Source organism: Strigops habroptila, chromosome 11 (assembly GCF_004027225.2).
Source record: "Strigops habroptila isolate Jane chromosome 11, bStrHab1.2.pri, whole genome shotgun sequence".
In the NCBI taxonomy this organism is placed as follows: Eukaryota; Metazoa; Chordata; class Aves; order Psittaciformes; family Psittacidae; genus Strigops; species Strigops habroptila.
Genome location: NC_046360.1, coordinates 18,264,395 through 18,289,342, shown reverse-complemented (window position 1 = coordinate 18,289,342; position 24,948 = coordinate 18,264,395). Strand labels below are relative to the sequence as shown.

At 44.9% G+C, this 24,948-nt stretch overlaps 2 protein-coding genes across 3 annotated transcripts in view; one reads left to right on the top strand and one right to left on the bottom strand.

Moving 5' to 3' along the window:
- Positions 1 to 864, bottom strand: part of EFCC1 (EF-hand and coiled-coil domain containing 1) — a 52,365-nt gene extending 51,501 nt beyond the window's left edge. For both annotated transcript variants that reach the window (XM_030501817.1, XM_032920215.1), the window contains exon 1: positions 15 to 864. In XM_030501817.1, the coding sequence (XP_030357677.1) occupies positions 15 to 695 (681 nt within the window). In that variant the 5' untranslated portion in view covers positions 696 to 864. The remainder of the gene's footprint in view (positions 1 to 14) is intronic.
- The window catches only part of CFAP92 (cilia and flagella associated protein 92 (putative)), a 36,461-nt gene continuing 11,961 nt past the window's right edge, over positions 449 to 24,948 (top strand). Inside the window, exons 1-9 of the mRNA XM_030501521.1 lie at positions 449 to 551; positions 8,640 to 8,945; positions 9,728 to 9,915; positions 11,032 to 11,239; positions 12,525 to 12,674; positions 15,734 to 15,809; positions 21,040 to 21,188; positions 22,941 to 23,039; positions 23,887 to 24,071. Coding sequence (XP_030357381.1) covers positions 8,672 to 8,945; positions 9,728 to 9,915; positions 11,032 to 11,239; positions 12,525 to 12,674; positions 15,734 to 15,809; positions 21,040 to 21,188; positions 22,941 to 23,039; positions 23,887 to 24,071 — 1,329 coding nt within the window. The 5' untranslated portion in view covers positions 449 to 551; positions 8,640 to 8,671. The remainder of the gene's footprint in view (positions 552 to 8,639; positions 8,946 to 9,727; positions 9,916 to 11,031; positions 11,240 to 12,524; positions 12,675 to 15,733; positions 15,810 to 21,039; positions 21,189 to 22,940; positions 23,040 to 23,886; positions 24,072 to 24,948) is intronic.

The window sequence follows — 24,948 nt, the reverse complement described above, 5'->3', positions numbered from 1 at the left end:
TTACCGCTGCTCACCTGCAGGGCCAGGCACCGCGCGTCGCTGCTCTGCAGGGCGGCCCGCATGTCCTCCACCAGCTCCCGCAGGCTCCCGTTCTCCTCCTCCAGCTTGGCGATGCGGTCCTCGGCCTGCTCCAGCGCCACGATCTCCTCGTAGCACTCCCGCGAGCAGGGCCCCGCGGGCCGCCGCTCCGCCGCCTCCCCGCCGCCGGGCCGGGCCGGTGCCGCGGGCCCGGGCGGGTCCCTGCGGCGGCGGCGGGGGCTGCGCAGCCGGATCTGGGTCTCGATGTGCTCGCTCTCGCGGCCCAGCGGCAGGCGCGGCACGGCGCGGCGCGGGCCGCCCGCCTTGGTGCTGAAGTAGCCGCAGAGGCGGGCGTGGAACTGGCGGAAGGTGAGCTCGGCGGACAGGCCCTCCCACAGTTCCGCGCACTCCTCGGGGTCGGCCGCCGCCTCCGCCGCCTCCTCCAGCCCCAGCACCTGGCACAGCGTCCGGAAGTCCTCGCCCGGGATCCGGCCGGCCCCGGCGCAGTCCAGGTGGTGGAAGATCTCCTGCAGGTACTGGTCCAGCCCGGTGGCCAGCACCACGATCTCGTTCTCCACGCCGCGGTCCAGCCCGTAGTGGTAGGCCAGGGCGCTCACCAGCCACTGCGTGCGCCGCGCCGGCCGCCCGTACGGGTCCCAGCCCTCAGACGGCTCCATCGCGCCCGCCGGACCCACCGCGCCGCGCTCCGCCGCCACCTCCCGCCGGCGAACCCCGCCCCGCTGCTCGGCCCCGGGGCGGGCCGGGCCGTGTCCCGGGCACGGAGCGCGGGGGCTGCCGCCGCCCCCCGCAGGCTCCGGCGCCCCGGCGGAGGGGTCTCGTCCCGCCCGCCGCTTCCCGAGGCGGAGCCTTGGGCTGCCCCTCCGGCGGGGCTGCTCTCCGCGGCGGGGGGCTCACCGGGGACAGCGGGCAGGTGCCACCGCTCCTTTGTCTGCCACAAAAAGGGTTTCAGACAACCCCGAGCGCGAAGTTTGCTTCAAACTTCTTCACTCATTTATTTCTGGTTCTTTTTTAACGTGAGCAAACTGGTAGCGTCGGTTTGACAGGCAATCCTCTGATCGAGTGAGTGGTCCCACTAAGTTAATGAAGCTAACAGGCTTAAGAGTTGATCATCTTTCTGCTCACTCAGGCTTTTCACCCCTGTAGATGTGGTGTCTTTGTGGTGCTGGTGGGCATTTGTTGTCTGCAGTACAGCTGAATATATGTGAAACTGGCTCAAACGATGGAGCTTTCCAAAGCTGTGATTTTTGTCACTTTTTGGCCATGGAGATGGACCTGCACTGTTGAATTTAGCTGCAGCCAGGGAGTGAGCCACAGGAGCAGGGCTCCTCCTATGGCAGGGATGCACCCCAAGCCAGAGGTGACCATGGCACCAGCTGTGCCCAAGGCCTGAACAGGGTGTCAGAGCTGGGGTGGTGGTAACAGGCTCTGTTAAAGCCCCAGACACGGGATGGTGGTGAACCAGATCTGTGGTCCACCCAAGAAGACACGTCAAGAGCAGCAGCAGACAGGGCCAGAGACAGGGCTGGTGGGAAGAGTGCTGTGCAGGTCCCAGGTCCTCCCCAGTAGACTGGGCGAGGGCCAGAGACATGCACCTACAGCACGTCATAAGACATGGGTCCCCCAGGGTACTCAGTGCTCCACAGGATCAGCCTTCCTATTCTCAAGGGCTGAGTTTTATCCCGGCAATCTGTGTATTTATTATCTGAAATGGGAGCATGTTTTGTAACTGTGCAGTTGCCAGGAATCTCCTGTCCAGCTCATGGATTTGCTTCCCATTTTTGGGGTTTTTGGATGTATTCTTGTACCTTTAAAGAGTGTTTCTCCCATTTTCTTCTTGTCTGAAGTGACACATAACTTGTAACTTATATTTTTGAGGGACCTGAGGAGTGGCTGGATGAACTGGATGTGTATATATTCCTTATTCACTCTCACAGCCATGTATACCTCTAAAACTTGAGCTTTTCTTAGTCTGATAATGTTACTAATGCAAGAAATGGACTCAGGGTCAAAATGCCCTGTAATGCAGCACCAGAGAGAGACAGGAAAGACAAAACCATAAACCTTGGATGTATTTAGCAGATGCTATGTAAATCTGCATCTGTTGTCCACACACACCAAACTGACTGACCCCAAACACCACTTAAAGCATCGAGGCCCTGGAGTCAGACAACACAATTATTCAAACTTGGCTTGGTCTGGCTAGCTTCAATTGTAAAAATATTTATCAAGTAGAAAGAATTGATTTAAAGGCTGCCAGAATCTTTACCAGGCTATAAACCTGTCACTGTAAATTGTGCTTTAGCACCTACGGCTTTCCATCGGCTTTCTTGGTGGTGTCTCTGGCTGGAAGAGAGGCATCGTTGAGCCTCTGTGGAATTCCTTGTTGCCCATCTGCTGGGCTTCTGATTTGAAAGAGCAAAGGACATAAATGGCACTGACAAATCTTTGGCTTTCTGTGTTATTACTGTAACAGGGAAATGAGAATGTCAGAATGATGTCAATTTGTGTTCACCAAAGCTTCATCTCTGAAACAAAGCAGATACTTGTTATCAGCAAAATGTCCCAAATCTTTGGCCATTGAATTTTGAGTTTTCAGGAGAAGCTCCCCTGCTGGGCAGTGAGGATTTCCATCATGTTTTCTTACAAAACAACCACCTGACCCAAGACATTTGAACACTGGACAACTGCGAAAACAGTTGGACCAGAGAAACTTAAACATCACTTCAGGCTCTCTGGGACAAGGGGATTATGTTGGGTAGAGGTCAGCTTTCCTGTTGCAGCCTGATTTTCTTTAACCCATGAACTGCTCCGCACTGAACCTTCTTTGCTTCAGAGGTACAGAAAAGCCTGTCACAGCGTAATTACAACTCTTTTACTTACTCCCAAGTGTAGCAAGACTAAGACTTTACTCCTGACCCAGACAAGGTTGGCTTGCTCCTTGACTTGTTCTCTAAGCCTGCTCAGAGCTGGCAGCATTTTATCAAGTGTTCAAGGACTTTGTCTTTACTGAGTTGTTCCTGGTCCCAGCAGTGCACTCCACTGTGAAAGTGCCTTGAAGGAGTCCCAGCTGTAGAAAGAGCTGATGGGAAAGCAGGACCTGAATGAAATGGCTCTTTCTGCAGTGTTGTGGTAATAGCTGGAAATCAGAAGTATATTAAAATACTGCTTTTGAAATTAGTGAACTGGAGAGTTTTCCTTTAGGATGTTAAAAGGTTCCATGATTAGCCTTAAGCTTATTTGCCAGCATCATTGATGGGATAATGTTTTAAATTGTACGAGGTAGCTGTGGAATTAGTTAAGACATATAAACAGCATTTATAGATAAAAGTGGCTTGAGCTTAACTGTTCTTACATCGTATTTCATGGTTCACACGTGTCGCAGGACCAAGGATCAGCACAGCTCATGTCTGCCATTCCAGGACACTCATGGTCTGGTCTCATTTGTGCAGCAGGTTGTTGGTCACTACACAGAACCAGCACTGTGGGACTCTTCAAGATGCTAATCTTGCCAGGAAGATCACTTCATTACAGTAAAAACCCCTATTCCTTACAGACCTTCAAGGGGAAAAGTGAAAATGTAGTGCTAAGTACCGAAAATCTGTTTTCCAAACTCTTTCCAACAAAGTCATACCGTGATGCTGTTGATCCTTTTAAAATGGTCATTCCTGAGACAGCTGCTTCCACATGGAACTTCAGAGAGGAGTTAAAATAATATTAGTGGTGCAGTGCTGTTCTTGGCATGTTCTTGGAGGCACTTGCAAGGCCAGAAATGTTGGGCGTTGTCTTTCTATCTGTTAGGTCCCGTGCATTGGACAGCCCTGTGTATACAGTGAGACAAAGAAGGAAGAATGTGTTTGAACGTCCCTGGCTGTGGTGTGGTGCTGCTCCTGCCTGCAGCACGTTTGCATGTGATGCTCACACAGACAAGATTTTAGCTGTGCGCATCCAGTGAGCACGTGGGTACTTCTGACAAACCGGGCAAAAGAATGTAAAGATCATGGAATCACAGAATAGTTTGGGTTGGAAGGGACCTTCAAAGCTCATCTAGTCCAACCCCTGCAATGAGTAGGGCATCTTCACCTAGATCACATTGCGCAGAACTACATCCAGCCTGGCCTTGAATGTCTCCTGGAAGTCAGCTTTCCTAAAATTCAGGGTCCTGACTGTACTCTCTGCCTGTCCCACCTCCCTCAGGACTGCAGACTCCACCAGTGCATGGTCACTGCCTCCAAGCTTGATGTCACTGATTAGCTCACTTGCACTGGTGACCATCTGTAGGTTTAGTGACATGATATTGGGTGGGTAGAGGAGAAAGGTGCAGTGACTGATATCAGGAACCTTGGGAAGCTTCTGAATCTAAGGAGAACATCTGTGTGAAACATGAACAGGACTTGGTGTCTGGAGCCTGCCTTGCAGTGGAGGTGATGGAGATGGTGGGGGTTAACAGAAGACCTTACCTCACAGCAGCTCAGGTTTTATCCCGAGTGACATGACTAATTAGATTGTGGTCTTTCTCTTGGCATGAATTATGTGAAGGGAAGAAATGACATGTTACGTAGTGTGCAGAGGAAACAGCTGCAGCTCCGGAGAGCCAGGTGTTGTGTTTGACATTTCTTAGCTATTCAGCAGCTGGAACAGTTTGCAGGCTCTCCTGCAGTCATTAAAAAAGAGAAATCTCCTGCTTTCAACTTGGAGTTACTGGTGCTCAGGGGGGAGGTGTTTCTTTTTATATGAACAAATTGCAGAGTAAATGGAGGGGAAAAATCGGAAAGCCACAATAGGATGAGACCAGACTTTGGTTTGTAGTGCTTCAGTTAGTGTTACTCCTGGTTTTCTGTTTCGCTGGCTGGTAAGTTTGGCAGCAGTTCTGGTGCTGGCTGCAGGAAGCAGGCATGATCCGAGCCTCTGGGGTTTGGACTCTGGTTAAGAGTGTCAATCTAAATTACTTTAGAGAAGTATTTTCATTCTAAAACATTGATGCCATCTTAATTTCTGCTGTAAATTAGACTGTAGATTCTCAGGATAAACATGTATTTTTTAGATTTGGCCTTTTTAGAGCACTTTTCTCCTGGTTGTTCCTAAACACCAGAGATTACTGAGTCTGTGTGTACATGTAAAGGAATGGAGGTACAGTGACTGTAAGGAGCAGATGCAAGGAGGGTCATGGAAGCTTCAGCCTTGGTGCTGAGACTCATTTTCTGCCTGCCTGGCCATTCCCATGACATCTAGAACCTGAAATCCCTGGAAAATTGGAATCAGTTTCCTTATGGGTAAGTTGGACATCTTGGCATACAGTCCCCCAAAAGGCATACTGGACAGGGCGCTGCATAGGGTTAGAGGACACAAAGAATATGGGTGTCCCCTACTCCTTGTTGTTCTGAGGTTTTATGCACTTTGCTGGGGATTCTCAGCCCTGAGCCTCTGCCCGAGAGGAATCGTGAGTGTGAGTTTCTGGCTGGATGGTATGGGCTTTGCCAGCAAGTGGGGAGCGTGTGTCCTGTTCCCTGCTTGCCAAGACTCTTCAAGCACGTCCAATAACCCACAGTGGATCTTAAGACTCTCTTTTCCTGCTGAGCTCAGCAAACGTTGAACTTCTTTCGCAGTGGTACAGCTTCGGTGGAAGGAGTGGAAAGTATCCCTGTGGGTTACCCAAGGGTTACCTCGGGCAGGAGATGCAGGTGCAACAAGGCCTCAGGGAAGAGAAGAGGCAGACACAGGTCTCCTGCCTGCAGGTCAGGCATATGGGCTGTGGAACTGGTTGTCCTGAGGCAAGTATGACACATGGTTCACAGCCTCACAGCGGTGCTTGGAACAGGAGCGTTGCAGTTTGGGTGCAGCCCGCTCTGGTGGGTGCCCAGCAGGTTTAGCTAAAGCATTTCCCATCAGAGGGCTGAAGTGGGAGACTGGCATCCAGGATATGAGCCTTGATCTTGTGTAGGTGTGAAAGGAGCACCAAACTGTTGGATCATTTTAGGAATTGCAAGGACAATAATGATTTAAGATTTACAGTTTAATAAGTAAAGATTTGCAAGGGCCTGTAGGGACAGGCCAAGGGGAATGGCTTTAACCTGCCAGAGGGGAGATTGAGATGAGCTCTGAGGCAGAAGCTCTTCCCTGTGAGGGTGCTGAGGCGCTGGCACAGGGTGCCCAGAGAAGCTGTGGCTGCCCCATCCCTGGCAGTGTTCAAGGCCAGGTTGGACACAGGGGCTTGGAGCAACCTGCTCTAGTGGAAGGTGTCCCTGCCCGTGGCAGGGGACTGGAACTGAATGAGCTTTAAGGTCCCTTCCAACCCAAACCACTCTGCAATACTTGCTTTTCAGTTTTGCATGAAAAATTCAGGTGCTCTCATTCTATGTCTGAAAGAGAACTACCAAACCCCCTGCACAAAGGCAGCGGCAGACACGGGAATGGCACACGGGAATCTGTGCATTCTTCCGTTCACAGGATGTGCCCTGAGATGCTGAAGCTTTTATCCATCAGGAAAGTGTTTCATGACAACCATGTTTTATTCCATTGGCATTTTAATTTCCACTCTGCTGCTTTTTCACAGACAATTGAGGTGTCAGCCTGAGTTCCTAATGATGGGCTGTGAGACGTAATCATGTGGGAAAACAGGGAACTGGAACCTGTGAAATGAATCGCTCCATCCCCTTGTGAGAAATCTTGTCAAACTGAGCAGAGTAAAACAGCCTTAAATGCTGGGCTGTTCGTGTGAAGAATAGGATGGGTGGTTTGTGCAAGAAGACAAAATATTTAATTATTACTCTGTGTATAATTGTTGAACTAACCCTGTAATGGTTTTGCTGCTGTCTAAGGAAGGGGAAGTTGTTACCTAAGTTATGTGTATATGCAGTGTTATAGTTCAGATCGTCTGAGCCTCTGGAAAGGGAGTTAGTGGGTCACTGCTGTGCCTGAGCTCACACCACTCGGTGCTCAGTGGTTCAGTGTGTGGATAATCCCGTGTTACTGTCTCCAAAAACCAGATCTGTTTCTGTCTGGTTTGGAGGCATTTGGATGGCCATACTCTTCAAGTTAGTGAGAAGTGAACATGCTTAGGTGTTTTCTTGATGTTTTGGCTCTATGCTACCATTGTAGACAATCTTTGCCTCCTTCCTTTGCCCGCTCTACCGTGACTATCACCATGGCAATACATTTCAGATTCAAACGGGTGATGCAAGTCCAGCTGTAATGCAGACAGGCGCTCAGCAGCACACAGGCTGTTGTGCAGCTCTGGGCTGGTTCAAGGGCACCGTCCCCGCTGCTTGGCACTGAGGCTGCTGCTGTGAGGGGGCTGCTGTTGCAGAGCCTTGTGCCCTGCTCCTTGCAGCATCAGGGGTGGGTGTAGGGAGCTGCCGGGTGTGCATGATGTGGAGGAGATGTCTTCTTCATGGGTTTGGTTCAAGTGGGCAGCTCCCCTACTTGTTACAAGAGACAAGCCATTCAGGTATTATAGACATGGAGAAAAACATTTTAAACTGAAGGCAAGGTGCGAGTCTGTTGGCAGGAAAGCCTGCCCTGCTTGGAGCATGTGAAGTCAGTGTTTAGAAGTGCAGATGTGCTGGGGAGATGGAAGTTTCTAAAATAAGCTACTGAAGCTGGGGGCTATTGGAGGCAGCAGCCACACACCAGCGTTGGGTCACCGGGTGCTGTGGTTCACTCCACTTTCGCACAGCTCTATAAAGAATCATAGAAACATAGCATCATAGAATGGTTTGGGTTGGAAGGAATATTAAAGTTCATGCAGTTCCAACCTCACAGGGAGGAACTTCCTCCTAGTGCCTAATCTTGATCTCCCCTCTGGCAGGTTAAAGCCATTCCCCTTGTCCTGTCCCTACAGGCCCTTGTCCAAAGCCCCTCTCCAGGTTTCCTGCAGCCCCTTTAGGCACTGGAGCTGCTCTAAGGTCTCCCCTTCAGGAGCCTTCTCTTCTCCAGGCTGCCCCAGCCCAGCTCTCTCAGCCTGGCTCCAGAGCAGAGCTGCTCCAGCCCTCGCAGCAGCTCCGGGGCCTCCTCGGGCCTCGCTCCAGCAGCTCCACGTCCCTCTTGTGCGGTGGCCCCCAGCGCCGGGCTCAGCCCCGCGGTGCGGGGTGCTCCGGCCGCACGGTCAGCCCGGCTCGCTGCTGCCTGCGCGGCACGGCACGGGGGGGCACGGCACGGCACGGGGGGGCACGGCGGGTCGGGCCGGGGCCCGGCTGCCGGCGCTGGGCGGGGTGTCCGCGGTGGCTCGGGGCGCGGTGGCCGTTGGGCCGCGGGGCTGCCCCGTGCTGCGAGCGCGGCCTTCGGGACGCGCGTGTCCGCAGCGGGAGCAGCCCGTGCGTTACCGCCCCGGGTGGCGGTCCGCCTCCCGGGGTCACCCCCTGCGCGCTGGCTCGCCCTTGGCCGGGCACACCGGTGCGCGATGCGCGCCCGCTCGCCTGCGGCTGGTGCGCGCTGTCCCTGCGCCCGAACATTAATCCGTTGGGGATGTGTGTTAAGTACTTTTAAAGCATTTTTGAAGTGAGAATTTTTGGACGTCCTCGTGCTATCCTTCCTTGATCCTGCCTTGCTTCTATTGGGGATCTCTGTTTCAACGCTAACATTAAGCTGTTTGTCTTGTTCTGCAGCCTTTGCGTCTGTTGTCTGACTGTACATCAGGATGGCAGAGCAAAAGCAGGAGAATTCAGAGGCAGCGGAAGAAGGGGAGGCGGAGGAAGATGGTAAAGCAGAGATGACAAATGTGAACACACTCTGCTCTGAAAGCACCTTGCAAACGGAACACCCCGAGATGCTTGGAGGGGATGGACCGCTGATCCCAGAGAGGGAAAGCTGCAGGTTCCTCCAGTCTGAAGAGAGCTCAGGGAGGCTGGATAGCTCCCATACTGTGACCAGCACACTGACAGTCTCTCTAGCTCTCCCTGCCCCGCCTGCAGGTCAGTACCTGACACAGGTCTTCCTCAGAACCCTTCTTCTGTTCATAAATTTGTGTGGCAGAGCCCTGAATGGTTTAAGGAGATAATGTTAGAAAAGATGTTAGTTGATTTGAATTTGCCTGGGTAGATGACTCAAGAAAGTGGCAGTGGGACATGGGAGCCTCTTACCATTGGGTGACTGTCAGGAGCGACTGATAACCTTTCCTGGCTGCTGACTCCTGGGTAGTCACAGCTATTCCACTTGATGACCTTCACTGGTGCTTGTTCACCAGCCACTGCCTAATAATGAAAATAAAGGTGTTTTTTGATTGTGTGTATTCAACTTGGTAGTTATGATTTTGGGTAGTTTAAAGGTGGTATTGTCATTTTCAGAGGAGGTAGCAGCTGAGGTATGAGTCTCCTGTGGTGTTGGGGTGTTTGAGTACCTTCAGCCTTCCCTCTGCAGTGAGGAAGTGCTGTGTAGAAGTCCTCTGGGTGACAGGACATCTGTTCCTTGGGAATGGTAGTCACTGGACGCCACACTGCAGGAAGAGAGGAGAAAGGGGGAGTTCCAGGAACATTATGGACTGTTAACGTAGTTACACCTAGGTGAGAACTGCAGGATTGGGCACTGGGAGAAGAGTTTCATGTTCACCAGTTACCTATGTTCAGTCAATCATTTTTCTGTTGTCACACTGAAATGCCTATTAACATTTAGTCATTGCAGAACATATTAATTCCCCCTGAGACTATAATCTTTGATAACACTTAACGCTTCCAAATAATTCTAATGCTCTCTCTAGAGCAAAAGGATAAGAATGCCAATCACCCTGATACACGAGGAAAGAGACTGTCATTAGGAGCTGTTCCAAGAATGGAGTATCGCTATCAAATTGAGTACTTCCTTCTACCAGATGACCTCATACCTAGAAAAGCGGACTTGGTGGTGTCTGGCGTGGTTGTAAAGCTGTTTATAGACTCTGATTCCAAGGTAAAAGAATAAAACTAAGTAACCAAAATGTTGTCTATAGAATGTTTTCAGATATGGAGGGATGTAGTTGCATATTGTTTTAACAGCTGCTTAGGCCTTACCTGCACACACAGATACAGGACAAATCTCGAAGACAGCTTGACTCTGTTAGTCTAGATCAGCAGTATTCTTACCTTTATAGTAAGAGGCTGGTGGATTTTCTTTTCCTCTAGCTTATCAGTTTACTTTGGATTATAGCGTCTATCTTTGAGGTACCATGGTAATAATATAATAATTTGAAAGCAACCGTCCATTTTATGAACAATGAAAAAAAACTATGCCTCTGACCTTTGTTGAGGAGAAAAAGATTTTTAAGGTACTTGAAGAATTTTGCAAATTGTATTTTGTTTAGGCCTGTATCTAGCTGAATCCTGCACTAGGATTCAGATCCAGGGCCCCAGAAACTGGATATATTGCTTCTAAAGTGCTGATGCCAAAATACTGAATAATTTTTGAGAGAGAGAGACTGTTGGTTTGAAAGCAACCCGCGTGCTCTCAGGTTTTGTCTTTGTGTGACAGTCTGTTTGATGGCCCTCTCTGCTTGCTTTGCACTTCTGAGTATCAGCTCAATGTTTTCCTTAAACAAAATGCACTTGCAAAGGTGCCGATTGAAATGTGTTACATTGGCAACTCTTTACCAGCATATATGTGTAAAGTTTAATGCTGCTCCTTCACTTTTATAAATACCAATTCAGCATTTTAAAGTTTATATATTTGCTTTTACAGTATTCTGTTAAGCTTTCAGTCCGTGATCTCAGAATCATAGAATGGTTAGGGCTGGGAAAGGACCTTAAGATCACCTAGTTCCCACCCCCCCCCAGCTTTATTGCTGTTTGTTCTTACCTCAGGTCTTCATATCAGACCTTGACTTGATGAGACTGCTTTGTTTGAATCCAACAAAATATGCTGCTCTGACACAGCAAGGGGGGTGGTGGTGGTGTCATGATAGACCCAGCACAACCTGGGGAAATAAGGAATGTACAGTTTGGGAGCAATGGTGACAGTGGTCAGCATGGCAATACAAGTTCTTCTGTGTTGGTCAGCTCCTCTAATGGTTTCCATCTTTTGTTTCCATAGACTATGACACTGTGGTTTGAAAACAACAAGATGTGGATATCGTGGAACCTTAGTGTTGATATCAGTGTCACTAATGAATATCTACTAAAACTAAGAGATCACAAAATAATTTTGAAGATCTGGGATGCTAAGGAAAACGTGTCCTCAAAAGCAAGGCCTAGTAAGGCACATATTACTGCTACGATAGAAGAGGATGCAGAGGAAGTTGGTGAGTCTAATGCAGACAGGCATGTTAAGACAATACCTTGAGATTGTGACTGTCCCTGTTGCTAAATTAGTATAGAGATTATTTGACATTCATGTGTCATCCCACTAAAGTAATTCCTACTTATTGGTGTTTTAATGAATGCAGGAGTCAGTTTCTGAAAAGTTTGATGGCAGGAAAATAGAATTAGTCCAGTAATGTGAACCTGGAAAACCAGTGAGTTATTAGAGGCTGTGGGCAGTAATGGTAGTAATGAATGTGTTCGTTTTTCAAAGATGGATTTTCCTTTTTGTTGTCCTGAAAAGCAGCAAAACTTGTACAGCCACGTTTTATGATGTGCATCTTTCCATTTCATCCTCTCCCCCTTGTTGTCTCCCACAACCCCATAACTTGAGTCTATCCCTGGAGTTTGGCCATGCTAGCTTGAAGATCAGTGGTTTCAAAGACAGTTATTTTATCATTTCTAGTTAATTTTTACTAGTTAATTAGAGGAGATAGGCCTTATTAGGGGTCTTATAGACATGTGTGAGATCTCAGTCCTTAATAAATACCAGAGAACTAAGCATGAGATGAAGCCTGTAGGAAGTGGGATATCCTTTGTTCTGGTGTCCTGAAACTACTGGTAAAATTAATTTCACTATTAAAATATGCAGAATCTGTTAGTAAAATACAGTCAGTGTTCTGTCTTTCCCATCAGAGTATAGAGGTTTGTGGGGGTATAGGATTTCCAATGCTAGTTAATGCAGGGTTGGGTTTCTTGTGATTGGACTACCAACGCATCAGATGTTTGCCAGGTATGGGGGGGTTGATCAGCAAAGAGGCTCTGCAGTCAGTGGGCATTTCTGACAGCACCTGAGAGACTGTTGTTGAGGGATGGAGCCTTGTTTGTAGTTAGTGTTTTCTCAAGGGCAGCCTTACGTTTTAGCCCCAGGAGGAGGGTGAGACAAAGCGTTAAAAGCTTTCGCTCCTGAAGCTGTGCTTTCAGAGGAGGTGAGGAGAAGGCACTGGGGCATTGCCATGAGCCTCAGCTGCCCTGATGTTTTCTTCTGAGTATGTGTTATTGTGCAGTACATTTTATGCTAGATTCTTCTTTATGCTTTGAGGTAAAGCTCTGGGGCTCCGGTGGTTTTTATCTCCAGATGAACAGAATTGAGTGGCTTCTTATAGATGGTAGAAAAGGAGAAGAGGTGCCATGGGAAAATGATTGCTCAAGATTTGAGTGACCCAACCAGACTAAACAATGAAGTCTAAACTGGGGAATTTATTTAATTTTATTTTTCCCTGTTAGATGAGGTAAAACACAGAGTGCTATTGCAAAGAAAACTCTTTGAAGAGAGTCAGCCAGCACCCAGCTGTATGAAAATCAAAGCAGCAAAGGAGCCCAAGGTGCAGGAGTCGTCCAAGGTGCAGGAGGAGCCTTCAGCCCTTCCTGATAAAGGTATAACAATGTGGAAACCAGCTTGTGAGTGAAAAGAGAGAGAGAGTGCAGTGGCACCTGCAGTAATAAGTGAGCAGGAGCAGGGCTTGGGAAGCGACTGAGGGAACAAGGTTTTGCAGGAAGACTGGAGGCATTATAGTTAGAACAAGTTTTAAATAGCTCTGGAATAGAATTGGGACATAAAAGAGATGTAGCTGCCTCACAGAAAGGTTTTAAGGGTTGCTAGAAGAAAGTGTTGGGGTTTGCTGCTGCTTCATCTCTCTTACAAAGAGACTGTGTTAACACCTAGGGCCACGACTAGAAGGGAAGTTCCCAAATAGCTGCTGTTTCACTGCTGTTAGCAAGTATCTGGAATCCAGTAGCAGAATGCTACATTTCCTTTGAATGAACATTCATGGAGATGTATGAAAGTTTATTCCTGGCATTGGTAGGATCTCAGTCGTATGCAGTTTTGTAATCTGGCCTCTCCTGCTGCAATAGTGCTGCAAATAGTGGCAAACTCTGGCCTGGTGTCACGTTCTTCATCTGGTGGCAGTGAGTTTGTAGCTGCATCTTCTTAAACCCTGCTGCTGGCTTCTCCTTCTCCCTCTGGGCCCTGGTCAAGTCTGCTTGGATGGAGAGGTGGGAATTCTCTGTGCCTGGCGCTGCTGGGTGGAGCAGAGTGCTCTGCTGTGAGCTCAGGAAGTACCGGACACCACGTTACGACTGGTGAGCCGGGAGCTGAGAGCTCTCAACAGCAACTGGCATCATGAGCAAATGATGAAAACTTAATTAATGGAAATTGAAATGAATATATAATGCTGAGAATTCTGAAAAAAGTAGGTCTTTGGCTTTCCAGCTGGGCTACCAAGGCTGGTGGGAACCTTCTGCCTTGTTGGTTTGTGCTGCCATTTTCAGCCTGCACAATGGAGATAATAGTTGACGAGTTGCAGAAAGTGTTTGTTAAAGAAAATACCCAAAAGTTGAGAAAGCAAACAGGTATTTCAGCAGTGAGTGTTGCAGAACTCTCTAGCAGGAATTCAGTAATTCTTTTGCCACACCAGGATTACTACTTGGATACCTTGTAAGAAATGTTACCCAGACCTATATTGTGCACTAAGAAAAAAGCTAACCTTAGAAATGTTTGTTCTTTGAGCAACACAGTGAATGATATTGTGCCACCTGGGGCAGAGGACCATGGGGTCCATGAGTGTTTAATCATCACTCGAGGTCTTGGATACCATGTACCAAAGGGCTGAATCCAAGCAGCATAGACCTTCTAGTTTGAAGATTTCTGGGTTTAGGCCTTGCCTTTAGTTCTTTAAGGCCTTTATGCCTTAGTTGTTTTCATAGAGTGACTTTGTGAACAAAACATGTCCCAAAAGTACTGGAAAGCAGTAATTAGGAAACTCTGTATTTGGACTTCAATAACCTTGTGAAAATGCAAACAAAATGTTTGCTTGTTTGATTTTCCCTTAGTTTTAGATTTTTATGGTTTAAAACAAAACTAACAGCTAAATCTTCCCTCTGTGCTACGTCTGTCGTTTTGTTAGAGCCACAAACAAAAACGGACTCTCTAAATCTTAAGAGAGAATTGTATAAAGGGAGAAACAAACGTTGGTACTGCCGTAAGCTGCTGGGGCTTCAGCAGATAATGTGATTTCTCCCTCTGGGGCAGGGCTGCTTAGGTTATGTGGGCAGCACTGTGTCACCACCTTCGCGTGGTTATCTTTGTACATCGTTGTAGCTTTTTCTAAGGATTAATGACATGCACCATCAAGGGAGGAATAGATGAAATAGATGCATTCCGGGGGTAATGAGGCCGGCAGAGTGCATCTGTATTTTGGTAGTAGTGCCATCTAGTGATGGGCACAGAGAGGAGCGATGGACCAGACAGCGGAGGTCTGCAAGGGTGGGAAGCGTGTTCAAGGAGGTAGAGGGCAGGAACACGGCTCCTGGTTGAGAGGAGCGGAAAGTGCCAGCGTTGTGTCTCCATGCTAACCCAGGCTGTGTTCAGGAAGAGGGGGTGGCCTGGAGATCTCTTTACGTTTCTTTTCATTGACTTTGAAAGACCATGTGCCCTGTTGGGTGTGCCAGCCCTCGGGCCCTGTAAAACGGGTATGTTGTTACAGGTACTCAGAATCCTGTTTATAGCCAGGGGGAGCCTAATATTGCATTGCTTCCCCTTTGCTTGCTTCCAGATATTGGCAAAGTCTGTTCTTTATTGTTTGGAAAATATTCAGCTATTCAAGTGAAAATCCTCCTTGCCATTCATACAATGTTGATTTGCTCTAATCTCACTGTAATTAAGACCTCCATCTCACTGTAATTAAGGCTGATACACTATAAGGCTAAGTGTTGAGTAATTAACACTGAAATCTGTGACTGTAAAGTGTTTGTCTGTAATTAAATGACATTCGGAGACATGGGTAGTATACCATACTTCTGGCATATATAAAACAGTGACTTAAGTATCTGGACCTTTCTACCCATTGTGGAAGAGATCTGGACACTGCTAACATTACTGTTTTAATGTGAATATTCACTAGAATAGCAATTAAAATGGTTTATTAAAATAAATAAGCAAAGGTAATGTATAATTTCTTATGTATGCAGTATTCCATGCATTAAGATATGTTATTGGCATCAGGATCTACTTCAGTACAGATAGGACATTCTGTACTAACAAAATATAATTTGGGTGTTCTCTCCTCATCTTAATTACTTGTTAATTCCTAGTTTTGTTTTAAATTGCAGCATGATAATTACCATGGAACTTATTTTTCTAGGAAATAAAATATGACTTCGTAATATTTTACTTTCTCTGCATGATCTCTTAAAGTAATTTTATAATTATTTTATTTTATTTTATTTATTGTATTTATTTTACGCTTATTCAAACTGGTCCTTGACATGGAAGCAAAAATTAAATGGATCATGGTTGTGAGTTATAAATCCAGCTTGCATATGACTTTTTACCATGTCTTCCTCAAGCTTTACACATGAATTTTGTTAGTCTTATTGGAGTTACCAAAACATAAAAATACTTAATAACAAATGTAAAACCTGTTTTAATTCAGCAGGAGAAGCTGATCTGAATGGACTAGCAACAGCTGATGATGGGTCGCTACATCCACCAAGGACAGAACGAGCAAGGTGAGAATGTTGCACTTGCACTGGGAAATGTTCAGGTGTTAAAAAGAAATGTAATATGCATTTGTTCTTCAGTATTCTGGTTTTTTTAATGTTTTACAATTATACTGTGGTTTCAGAGATGGCTAACCACTGCTTTTTGCACCAGTAACTACTGATTATAGGAAAGGAGCAAAAGCATCAAGACTCCCTTTAACACATCTTGTTAATAGTATACTTGGGGTGAATTAGCTGTTCATGAAATAATTACATAAAATAACAAACTTTGCTTGGGTTACTTGTTTGTGCATGGTTTTTCTTCTGTTCACTTGCACCTTTTGACTCCAGATAATTTGGGACACGCCCACGGCAGGGGGTTGGAACTGGATGATCTTAAAGTCCTTTCCAACCCAAACCATTCTATGATTCTATGAGAAGATAGTGTCCGTGAGCCTAGCTGCAGGAGTAACTAGGAGTTACTTTACCGCTAGTTGCTCCACAGAAGGTGTTAGGAAGTAGCTGAAGTGAGGAGTGGGGTTGTTGAGGGCACCTCATTCATTTTGGGAGGTTGAAGTTAGTGTCACAAGACCAGCTGCTAACAGAGCAGGCGTTGCTGGCTTCTGAGCTTGGTGGATCAACTCATTAACCATGAATTTGTGTCGGGTCAAATTACCATGAGGTAATGTTCTAACACAGTTGAGGTAACCCTGAGTTCATACTGCTGTGGTGGCATAGTTCGCTATTTGTGCTGTTCTGCTTTGGGGAACAGTTATTCACTCCTTTGGTTTAGTAAGTCTTGTGTTTTACTAGTTTTCAGTGATAAATTTCTACCAATTAGTCTGTAACTCTCTCAAATTGTAGAAAAGGTCAGAGGGTTCAAGACTTGAGGAACTATAACATTCAAAAAGAATCGTATTGTCCTGGGTGTTATTCATAACAGAAAACATTGCACTTGCAATAGAAATGAATCATGAATAGGGTGTATCTCAAATACGTCATCCAGAATGTCATCGAAAAATGTAGGGACTCTTAAATGGCTTTCTCAAGGTTCCCATTTTCTTTCTAAAAAATGAATGGGTGATAGCACAAGATAATGAACCCCCTCCTGAGGTCTGCGATGGCCTTTCTCATTTTCTGCTGTTACGTGTTTCTCCTGAAGGAGATGTAGTCAGATTGTCACTCTGCTCAAAAGATAATGAAGTCCATGAGGGGCTCTTCGTGCCTTCAACACAAATTTATGAACTCAGCGATAGAGATGAATGTTTCTGAGTATTTTGTATGCCATGAGAGTGTATCTGTACGTGAATCTGCAGTTCAGATGGTGTGGGGTTCGTGCTGCAGAAAGAAACCTCCCATTTGTAGAAATGAAGAAAATCAGCAAGAATATCAAGTTGCACATGGAGGCAAAATCTTTAGTTTATTTCAAGTAGTTTTCTCTTAAATGCAAAACCATCTTAAAAAAAACCATTCTCCCAACATTTAGCAAATCCAGCCACCTTGCTTGAAGCTCCCAGCCTGTGTCCTGTCAAGCTGCTGCAGGCTGAACACAGCTTTAGCAAAGGTGCTGTGCGGGGAGATTTGAGAGAGTCTTGATTTGTAATCATTGTCTTGTTACACCTTCTTGCATAATGCTCTGTTTGCTGCCTGCTCTGTTTTCAGCAGTCCTCAGTTCCTGGTTTATAGACTGAGTGAACACTTCCTGCTCATGCCACCATGTTATAGCCTTTGCTGATCAAGCCGTTTCCTTCTGTGCTGTGTTCTTAAATATGAAAGTAAATGCTATGTGATTGCACGATAAAATAAAATGGGGCCCTCTGAAGCTTTGTAACTGCTAGCATCCGTTGGGCTAGCATGCTTATATCTTACATCTCTGTATTAATAGGAATGAAAACCCAACCTTTGGAATGGGATTTTAGTTGTTAATGGGAGGAGATACTCGGTGCAAAAGTGAGTTGGTGGTGTTGAAGCTATGTAGGGTTTTCACTCTGAAAACAGCATTGGTGAAATGTTGCTTTGTAGCTCAGAATGTGAATTGCTGCTGCTTTGTGTCCCATGAGCACGTCCTTTCTGCTCGAAGGTGGGTGTCCACGGTGTGTAAGGTTTAATGTAGATCCTTAGGACTTGCTCTGCGTTTCATAAGCATCTATGTTGCTGAAGTGCAAGGTCGTTTGAAGGATATTTGTCCAGTTTAAGTCTGGAAGTGTAGTTCCTTGTGCTGTTGCAGTTCCCTTGCATGCATTTCTGCTATCTGTCATGGCAGTAACAATGTTCTGGTGAAACATGGACAAATGAGATCAATATTTTGGAAAATGAAGAGCATGTGTTTAGCCTTCAGACAAACTTAACTGTCAGTACAGAGTAATTGGAATAGCAATAATTTTTAGGTAGAAATATTCTGATAGTTTTTAAACTCTTCCAAAATAATTTCTGGAAACATATTTAGAGGTATTACAGTCTAATGACACAGGACCTGTGTAAGAATAGTTATTAGGATATTAGTTCTGGAAAAATTTACCTGCTCAAAGTGAAGCTCAAATGGGATAAAACTAATTAATGTTACTTTTACAATGGCGGTGGTAAAACACTGGTTCAGGTTTCCCAGAAAGGTGGTGAATGCTCCATCCCTGGAGACATTCAAGGCCAGGCTGGATGTGGTTCTGGGCAACCTTGTCTAGTTGAAGGTGTCCCTGCTCATTGCAGTGGATTGCACTAGATGAGCTTTGAAGGTCCATCCAACCCAAACTATTCTGTCATTCTCTATCCTTACGTACATCATTGTTGCTCTTTCATATACCTGAACATTCTCATTCCACCTGCATTGTGAGTGTGGTGATGTTTCTTTCTAGCTTCATGTTCAAAGAACTGTTACTGTAGAGATCGTTCCTGGTGGAGGGGTAGTGAGTTACCTGACAAGCAGCCAACGTGTTGACTCTAAAAGCAAATCTGTGAATCAGGAGGTTGTATTTTACCAATTTTATTGGCATATTTTTGCTGCTTCTTTGCACACCTGGAGAAGAATCTTTCTTTTTTCTCTGAATAATCATCTTCCTTCTTCCCTCATTTTGTGTCAAAAGTCCGCAGCTGGGAGACAGGATAGCCACAGTCGCTGTATGCTGCATTTCTTCTCTCAGATTGGTTCCAGAAAAGTCCTTAATGCTGCTGTAAATGCCCACATATGGTCTGATGTCCTCTGTGCTTTTCCGTCTGTAGTGGGGAGGTTTCCAACAGATCCACCAGTAAATCCCACGTTGCCTCTGTGAACCCCACACTACAGTTTCCTTCATTTACTCCCAATACCTGGAGGTTCCTTTGTACAGTGATGCTCTGCAGGGTCTCTGGCTCTGCACTGATTTGGGGTTTCTTAATTAACAGAGGCAAATGAAACAGCCTCATTGTTTTTAGCTTTAGCAGGACTGGTTCTTTTCCTAGCATGATGTTTTACTTATAAAACCTCATGTAAACTTCTTTATATAGATTTTTTCCTAAAGCAATTATTTTGACAGTCTTGTCATTCATCACTTAGTTACCATTACATTGTATTAACAGTTTTGGCTGTGTTTTAATAGGAATACAAAGATCTCAGAAAGCTGTGTTGTTAACGTTGATCATCTTTAATGCTGCAAAATGACACAACCAACCTTCTGGCTCCCCACTCCCAGCTATTACTATGATCCCTTTTGAAATGTCTCTGAGGATAGGTAGAGTTATTTGGGAAATGCATGGCTTAATCTGGGTAATGGATTATTCTTTTCAATGCTATAAACCTATGTTGCTTCAGGCTTCACAGCCAACAGTCTTGATTTGTTGCTCACTGCATGGATGCCTGTCTGGAGTAAAATAATGTTTGTGAAGCAGCTGAAGAACTTAGACCTCCAGATTTACAACTCCTGGGAGGATGAGGAGGAAAGGATGCTCAAAAGATTTAATGCCAAGGATAAAGGGAAGAAGTTGCACATACTAATAAATCTGAGAGAAAATGCTGTAGATTAAATGTGATAATCTCGAGACAGTATTCAGCACCAGAAAGCCTTAACGCGGTTGTGAGTAGCTATGAGGGGAGAGTTGAATGTTGTGTCCCAAGCATGTAATACTAGTTGCACTCAGAGGTGACAAGGTGACGTGCAGTTCTTGGAGTCCCTGTAACCAGCAATAAAATGTTTGTTAGATCAAAGTCTTAAAAAACCCCAGAGAAATGTCAGAATAGGTGTGTAAAAGAGTAGACTGCATGCATCTGTCTACATGTTTAACTGTACTTACTTCATTATTTAATATTGTACCTCTCAAACCATCATCAAATGCCTTTATTTTCAAACTGTTGTTATTATAAATCACCCCTATGAAGCCAAGCAAAAGAGTGGCCAATTTTTGTGACTACTGATGAAAAATTTCTTGGACAAACATTGTATTTCCTTGAACTGCACATAAATTTCTATCACCTGTTCTGCCCCCTGTTGTGAGGAACCTTGAAGACTGAATGTGTTCTTTGCAGATAAATCACTTTTGTTGTGGTACGTCTTGTACTACCACCCTCCAGGTCCAGTATTTAACAAGTATCTGAAGACAGGGACAGCAAAATCATTTATTCAGGAGATTTAAAATGCAGTGAGATTCATCTCTGTCGAACAGCCTTTTCTGTTATTTCAGATTAATATTCATTTTTCAGCAGCAATAATATGTCAAATTTCTAAGGAACGTATGTACTTTAGGGGATAGAATGTGTGATGTCTTGTGAAGAGCCATTTACAGCAGTGGCTGATCTTACAAACTTTGGGAAGCTTGTTAAAGCTGAAACTAAATGTCAGCTTTCCTGGCTGCATTTCCCCCTGAGGAGGAGTTGCTCCTGTAATAGAGCAAAACTATATTAATTCTAGATTAGTGGTTTATCTGGAATTGTGTTGCAGGATGTCCCAAATGTGAACAGTAACAGAACAGATGTATTGCTCTTTCCTCAAAAAGCAAAGCAAATGTGCAGAAAAATCTGTAAGTAAGGTATTGTAGTATGTACTACAAGGTGTTTTACTTTGTGCATCTCTTCAGGTACTTACTTGGTCTCTTACTCATAAGAAAAGGACCATGGATTTGTCAACACCCTTTTTGATCTCCTGTACATGTATATGCTGGCAGTTGAGCTCTTTGAGACTTGGGTTTATTTTATTTGAAGCACTTGTTTTGCTGGGATCATCAGCATGGCAGGGATTGAGTTTTGTATTTTCCATATTTCTTAAATAACTTCAGATTCTTTTAATGTTTTCAGAAGTGTGGTATTTGCAAAAACCCCACTTCTGGATACGGCCCAACTTCTGAAGCAGAAAGCAGCTGCTGCTCCTCCACTTAATTCAGCTTCAAAAGAAACTGAGAAAAGAATTGATAATGTGAGAGGAGACAAAGCAGCCACCACGAAAGGTAAGTTCTGGGTGGAACTAAGGACTAGCTTTGATTTAAATATTTTTTTTTCTTTTAAGAATTCAAGGTTAAAACGAAGGAAAAAAAGAGTTGTGGCACCTGCGCTTTAATCCTCACTCTGCCATGAGCCTTCTTCAGCAGCTAATAAAACATTGATCTTCAGTTTCCTTAGCAAGTCGTGTAGAACAGGGATGATGATGGTGGTCCTTTTCTACCACATGGAGCATTCTGGGGGTGAGGTGATAGATATTTGCAAGGGACTTGGAAATGCAGTGTTGAAATTTGTAAAGCAATTAAAGAGTGATGTTGGAGCTGAAACAACTATTCCAGCTGTGAAATTATGAAGCCATTGTTTCAGATCATTTGCATTGCTTTTTCCACCGTGGTTTACAGTCCATTCTTGTTTCCAGTGCTAGTTCATTATGTTAAATGAAAAACCACAGCCTCACTGAGTGATATTTTGCTCTCTCACCTGTAGCTTACAGTTGACAAAGGCCCTGTGAAAGATGAGGGGAGACGATACCACCATAACAGTGCACACTGGAGCATATATTAACTCACCTGTGTTAAATAGCTTGTCTGGCCAGAAACCAGCACAGCATTGCAGGGTTGCAGTACACCGTACTCCCAGTATACATTAAAAAATGTACATTTGCTTATCAGTAAGTATGACTGGGCATAAGTGATAACATTCAGCTGTAGTATTGTTCTGTCAAAGTAGGTGAAGGCACTGATAGTGTCACACAAATCTTTACATGACAACTGTTTTCTGTTGCTGTGCACAGTGTCAGAGTGTGGTGCTCCTGCTTTCAGGGGCAGACCTTTTAAGAGTAGTAAAGAAAACACCAATTGGAAACAGGACACGCAGAGGAATAGGCAGGCACTTTCAGCCCTCCTGCGTGCATGCACATGGCTGTAGGCAGCTCAGGTTGCAGCACAGGGAGTGTTTGAAGAGCTTAACCCCAAACCACATCTGCTCTGTTCACCTTGTGGCTCTGGTGTGGGCTTTTCTTCCCAGGACTCTGGAGACCCGTGACTGAAGTCATCAGTTCAACCCAGTTGCCCCCAAACTTCCACACTTTCTTTCAAAATTAAGGCAATTGGAACTTTCATTTAGGAACTTTTATAAACAATTACACGCTTTGTAGGGAGTTCTCTATGTGGGTTATCATTTCGCTTATGTTCAGGGTGCACTGTTTTTTCTCCAGTGTAATTCTGGTACTGCTAATATTTCTTGTCATGTCAAAACATAAAGCTTTAGTAATATATTGCAAGCTTCTCTTTCCTTCCACTTGAGTGTTGAATTTGTCCTTAAAACATTCTGCTGTTTCTTTTATTACAGGAATAACAACAAACCAGGGCTAGCAGCCCTGGAAACAGTAGAATATGCATCACAAAGAGTACCAGATAGGTGTTGTAATGCTTATATACAAGGAAAGAATAGTCATGTGGCAGAGAGAAATTCGGTTTGGGTAATTCCCTGAACATCTAAAGCTTGCTGTTGTAAATGTAACTTTCTTGTAGAGCGAGGATTCTGTATATAGTACAGTATATAGTGGAGTGTGCAATGGAAATTTGAGCATATTGAAGTACTAGCCTAGGTTAGTGGTAAAGTGTGTCATCAGCATCTTTTTCTAAGGACAGGACTGAATTATGCCACTCCCTGCAGTAGATTTTAAATTATTTCTTTGATTAATTGTAACAAAATGTTTCCTCCTTCCTACTCAGTCCAGCCCTGCCTTCCATCAACAGGTAGAAAAGCTTCTGTTGCTAAAAGAAGCATTGATGCTACTGTGGCAAAGAAGTACTGCATTGCTTCCCTGCAGCTAGATGCCATGCCTCTCCTCTCAGGTATTACTCTGTTAGGGAGGGAGCGACAAGCTGGGTGTACTCTGTCTCCTCTGAAGCACCTGTGCTGGTGGGTCTGCCTGGTGGAAGCTGCCTTGAAAGATCCCTAGGGATTTTCACATTCTGGATAAAAGCTGTCTGGTTAAGAAAGATTTGGGATTTAGTTTTGATCTGGGGGAGGCTGACCAGGGATCTGCGTGCTCTGAAGGGCAGGATGTCAAAAATAACTCTGTATTGTATTTGCCAGCGTGAGCATCTAAGTTCTTGTGTCCTGTTGGATTTAGAATGTGTTGTGTAGTGGGGTATTGCTCAGAATAGAGTGGGTTGTTTCTGGGGTTTTCTGACTGCAACTGGATTAAAATTCATTATTAGTATATGTTGTCCTATTTTGATGTGTAAGGAGTTAAACCTCCCCTTTGTTCTGTGCACGCAGACAGAAGCAGCGATATGCCATGCAACACAGAACTCAGCTGCTGAGTGTAGGGATGTGGCAAAGCTGCTTGCAGAGGAGCCAGTTTGTTTAAAGGTGCTTGTTTACCTTTAACAAAGAGTTTAATTTTGATGAAAAGTCTCTGAAGTGCTTTAAGTTTTGTGTTTATGTAAACTGTGTATCTGCAGCTTTAAAAAGAAACTTCTGTGTACTTGTAGCAGTTAGCCCCAGTGGGGGTTCTGACACTGCTTTGGGGACTGTTTTCTTCCTGTTTTAAAAGACAAATAATATTTGAAGCAATTAATAGTTTTGTTTTATTTTAATACTAATTCAGTGGCGGTTTGTTATTAATTGCATCAAATATGGGTGCCTTGGTGGGGTTGTTTCTGTAACAGTATTTAATCTTGTATGTTTAAAAAGGAGAAGAATCAGTGATAAGTCGCCTGGCAGAAAACACTCCTGAAATTTTAGATGCTTACGTGACTTTCACTGTGGAAACACCTCTTCTGTCTGAAAGACAAAAACATGAATTGAATCCACTGATTATAAAGATTATTTCAGCTACCTGCCTCCCAAACAAACCTGTACCAATAGAAGTGCTCCAGGTAACACCTACCCCTACTTCTTTCTGAAAGGATTTCCTTGTTACCCTCAAGCAGCTTTGCTTAAGATACGGACGTGGTTTTAAAGATAACTTTCCTTATTAGTACCACAATTGGAGAATATGGCTAACATGTTTCCTGTAAAATTTGTGGTCAGGGGAGTGCCTGTGTGATCATGGGCACTGGCAGCAGAACAGCGATTCTTGTGCTTTCCAAGGGCAATAATCTACACATAGTCATCCCATGAGTGGATCTTGAGTAGCCAGAGAGAAGCTAGTTCAGTCACAGCACTACATTGTTTGTAACAGTTTGCTGGCAAGGCACTATGTGTTGACTTCTGTCCCTGAGTTAAAAAAATAATTTAACTTAAAAATAGCAAACACTTCACATGTTAAAAAATGCTGTTTGCAAAGAAAGTTCTCTGTTGTTAAGGATATAGTTTAAAGGTTTTGGTCTTGTATTTATAAATGTTGAGGGATGAGTTAAAAAGTCTGTTCTCTTGTCAAATGGTTGTATTTTCAGGCTTAAAGAAATGCGTTTTTAAAAAGGCTCTTCTCTGAGTATTATATATTGTTGATTTGAAAGGGAAATTAGGTTAATATTATGATGTCAGGAACTCTGTAATGGCACATATAGTTCTGTGGTGGAGTTTTGCACTGCTGGGCTTCTGACAGCGTAGGCTGAGCATTTATGAAGAGAAACAGGAAGGATGTCAGAAGCTATAACATAGTAAGTACCAGAGAGCAAGCCACTCTAGTTTCTAATGCAGTCTGCAGAGTGACCACAGAAGTTTTGGCTTGGTTTCCTTTGCCAAGTGGGGTACTGTATGAATAATGAACTGAAATAATGTTTCAGATTGGGAATTGTCAGGATAGGCCTT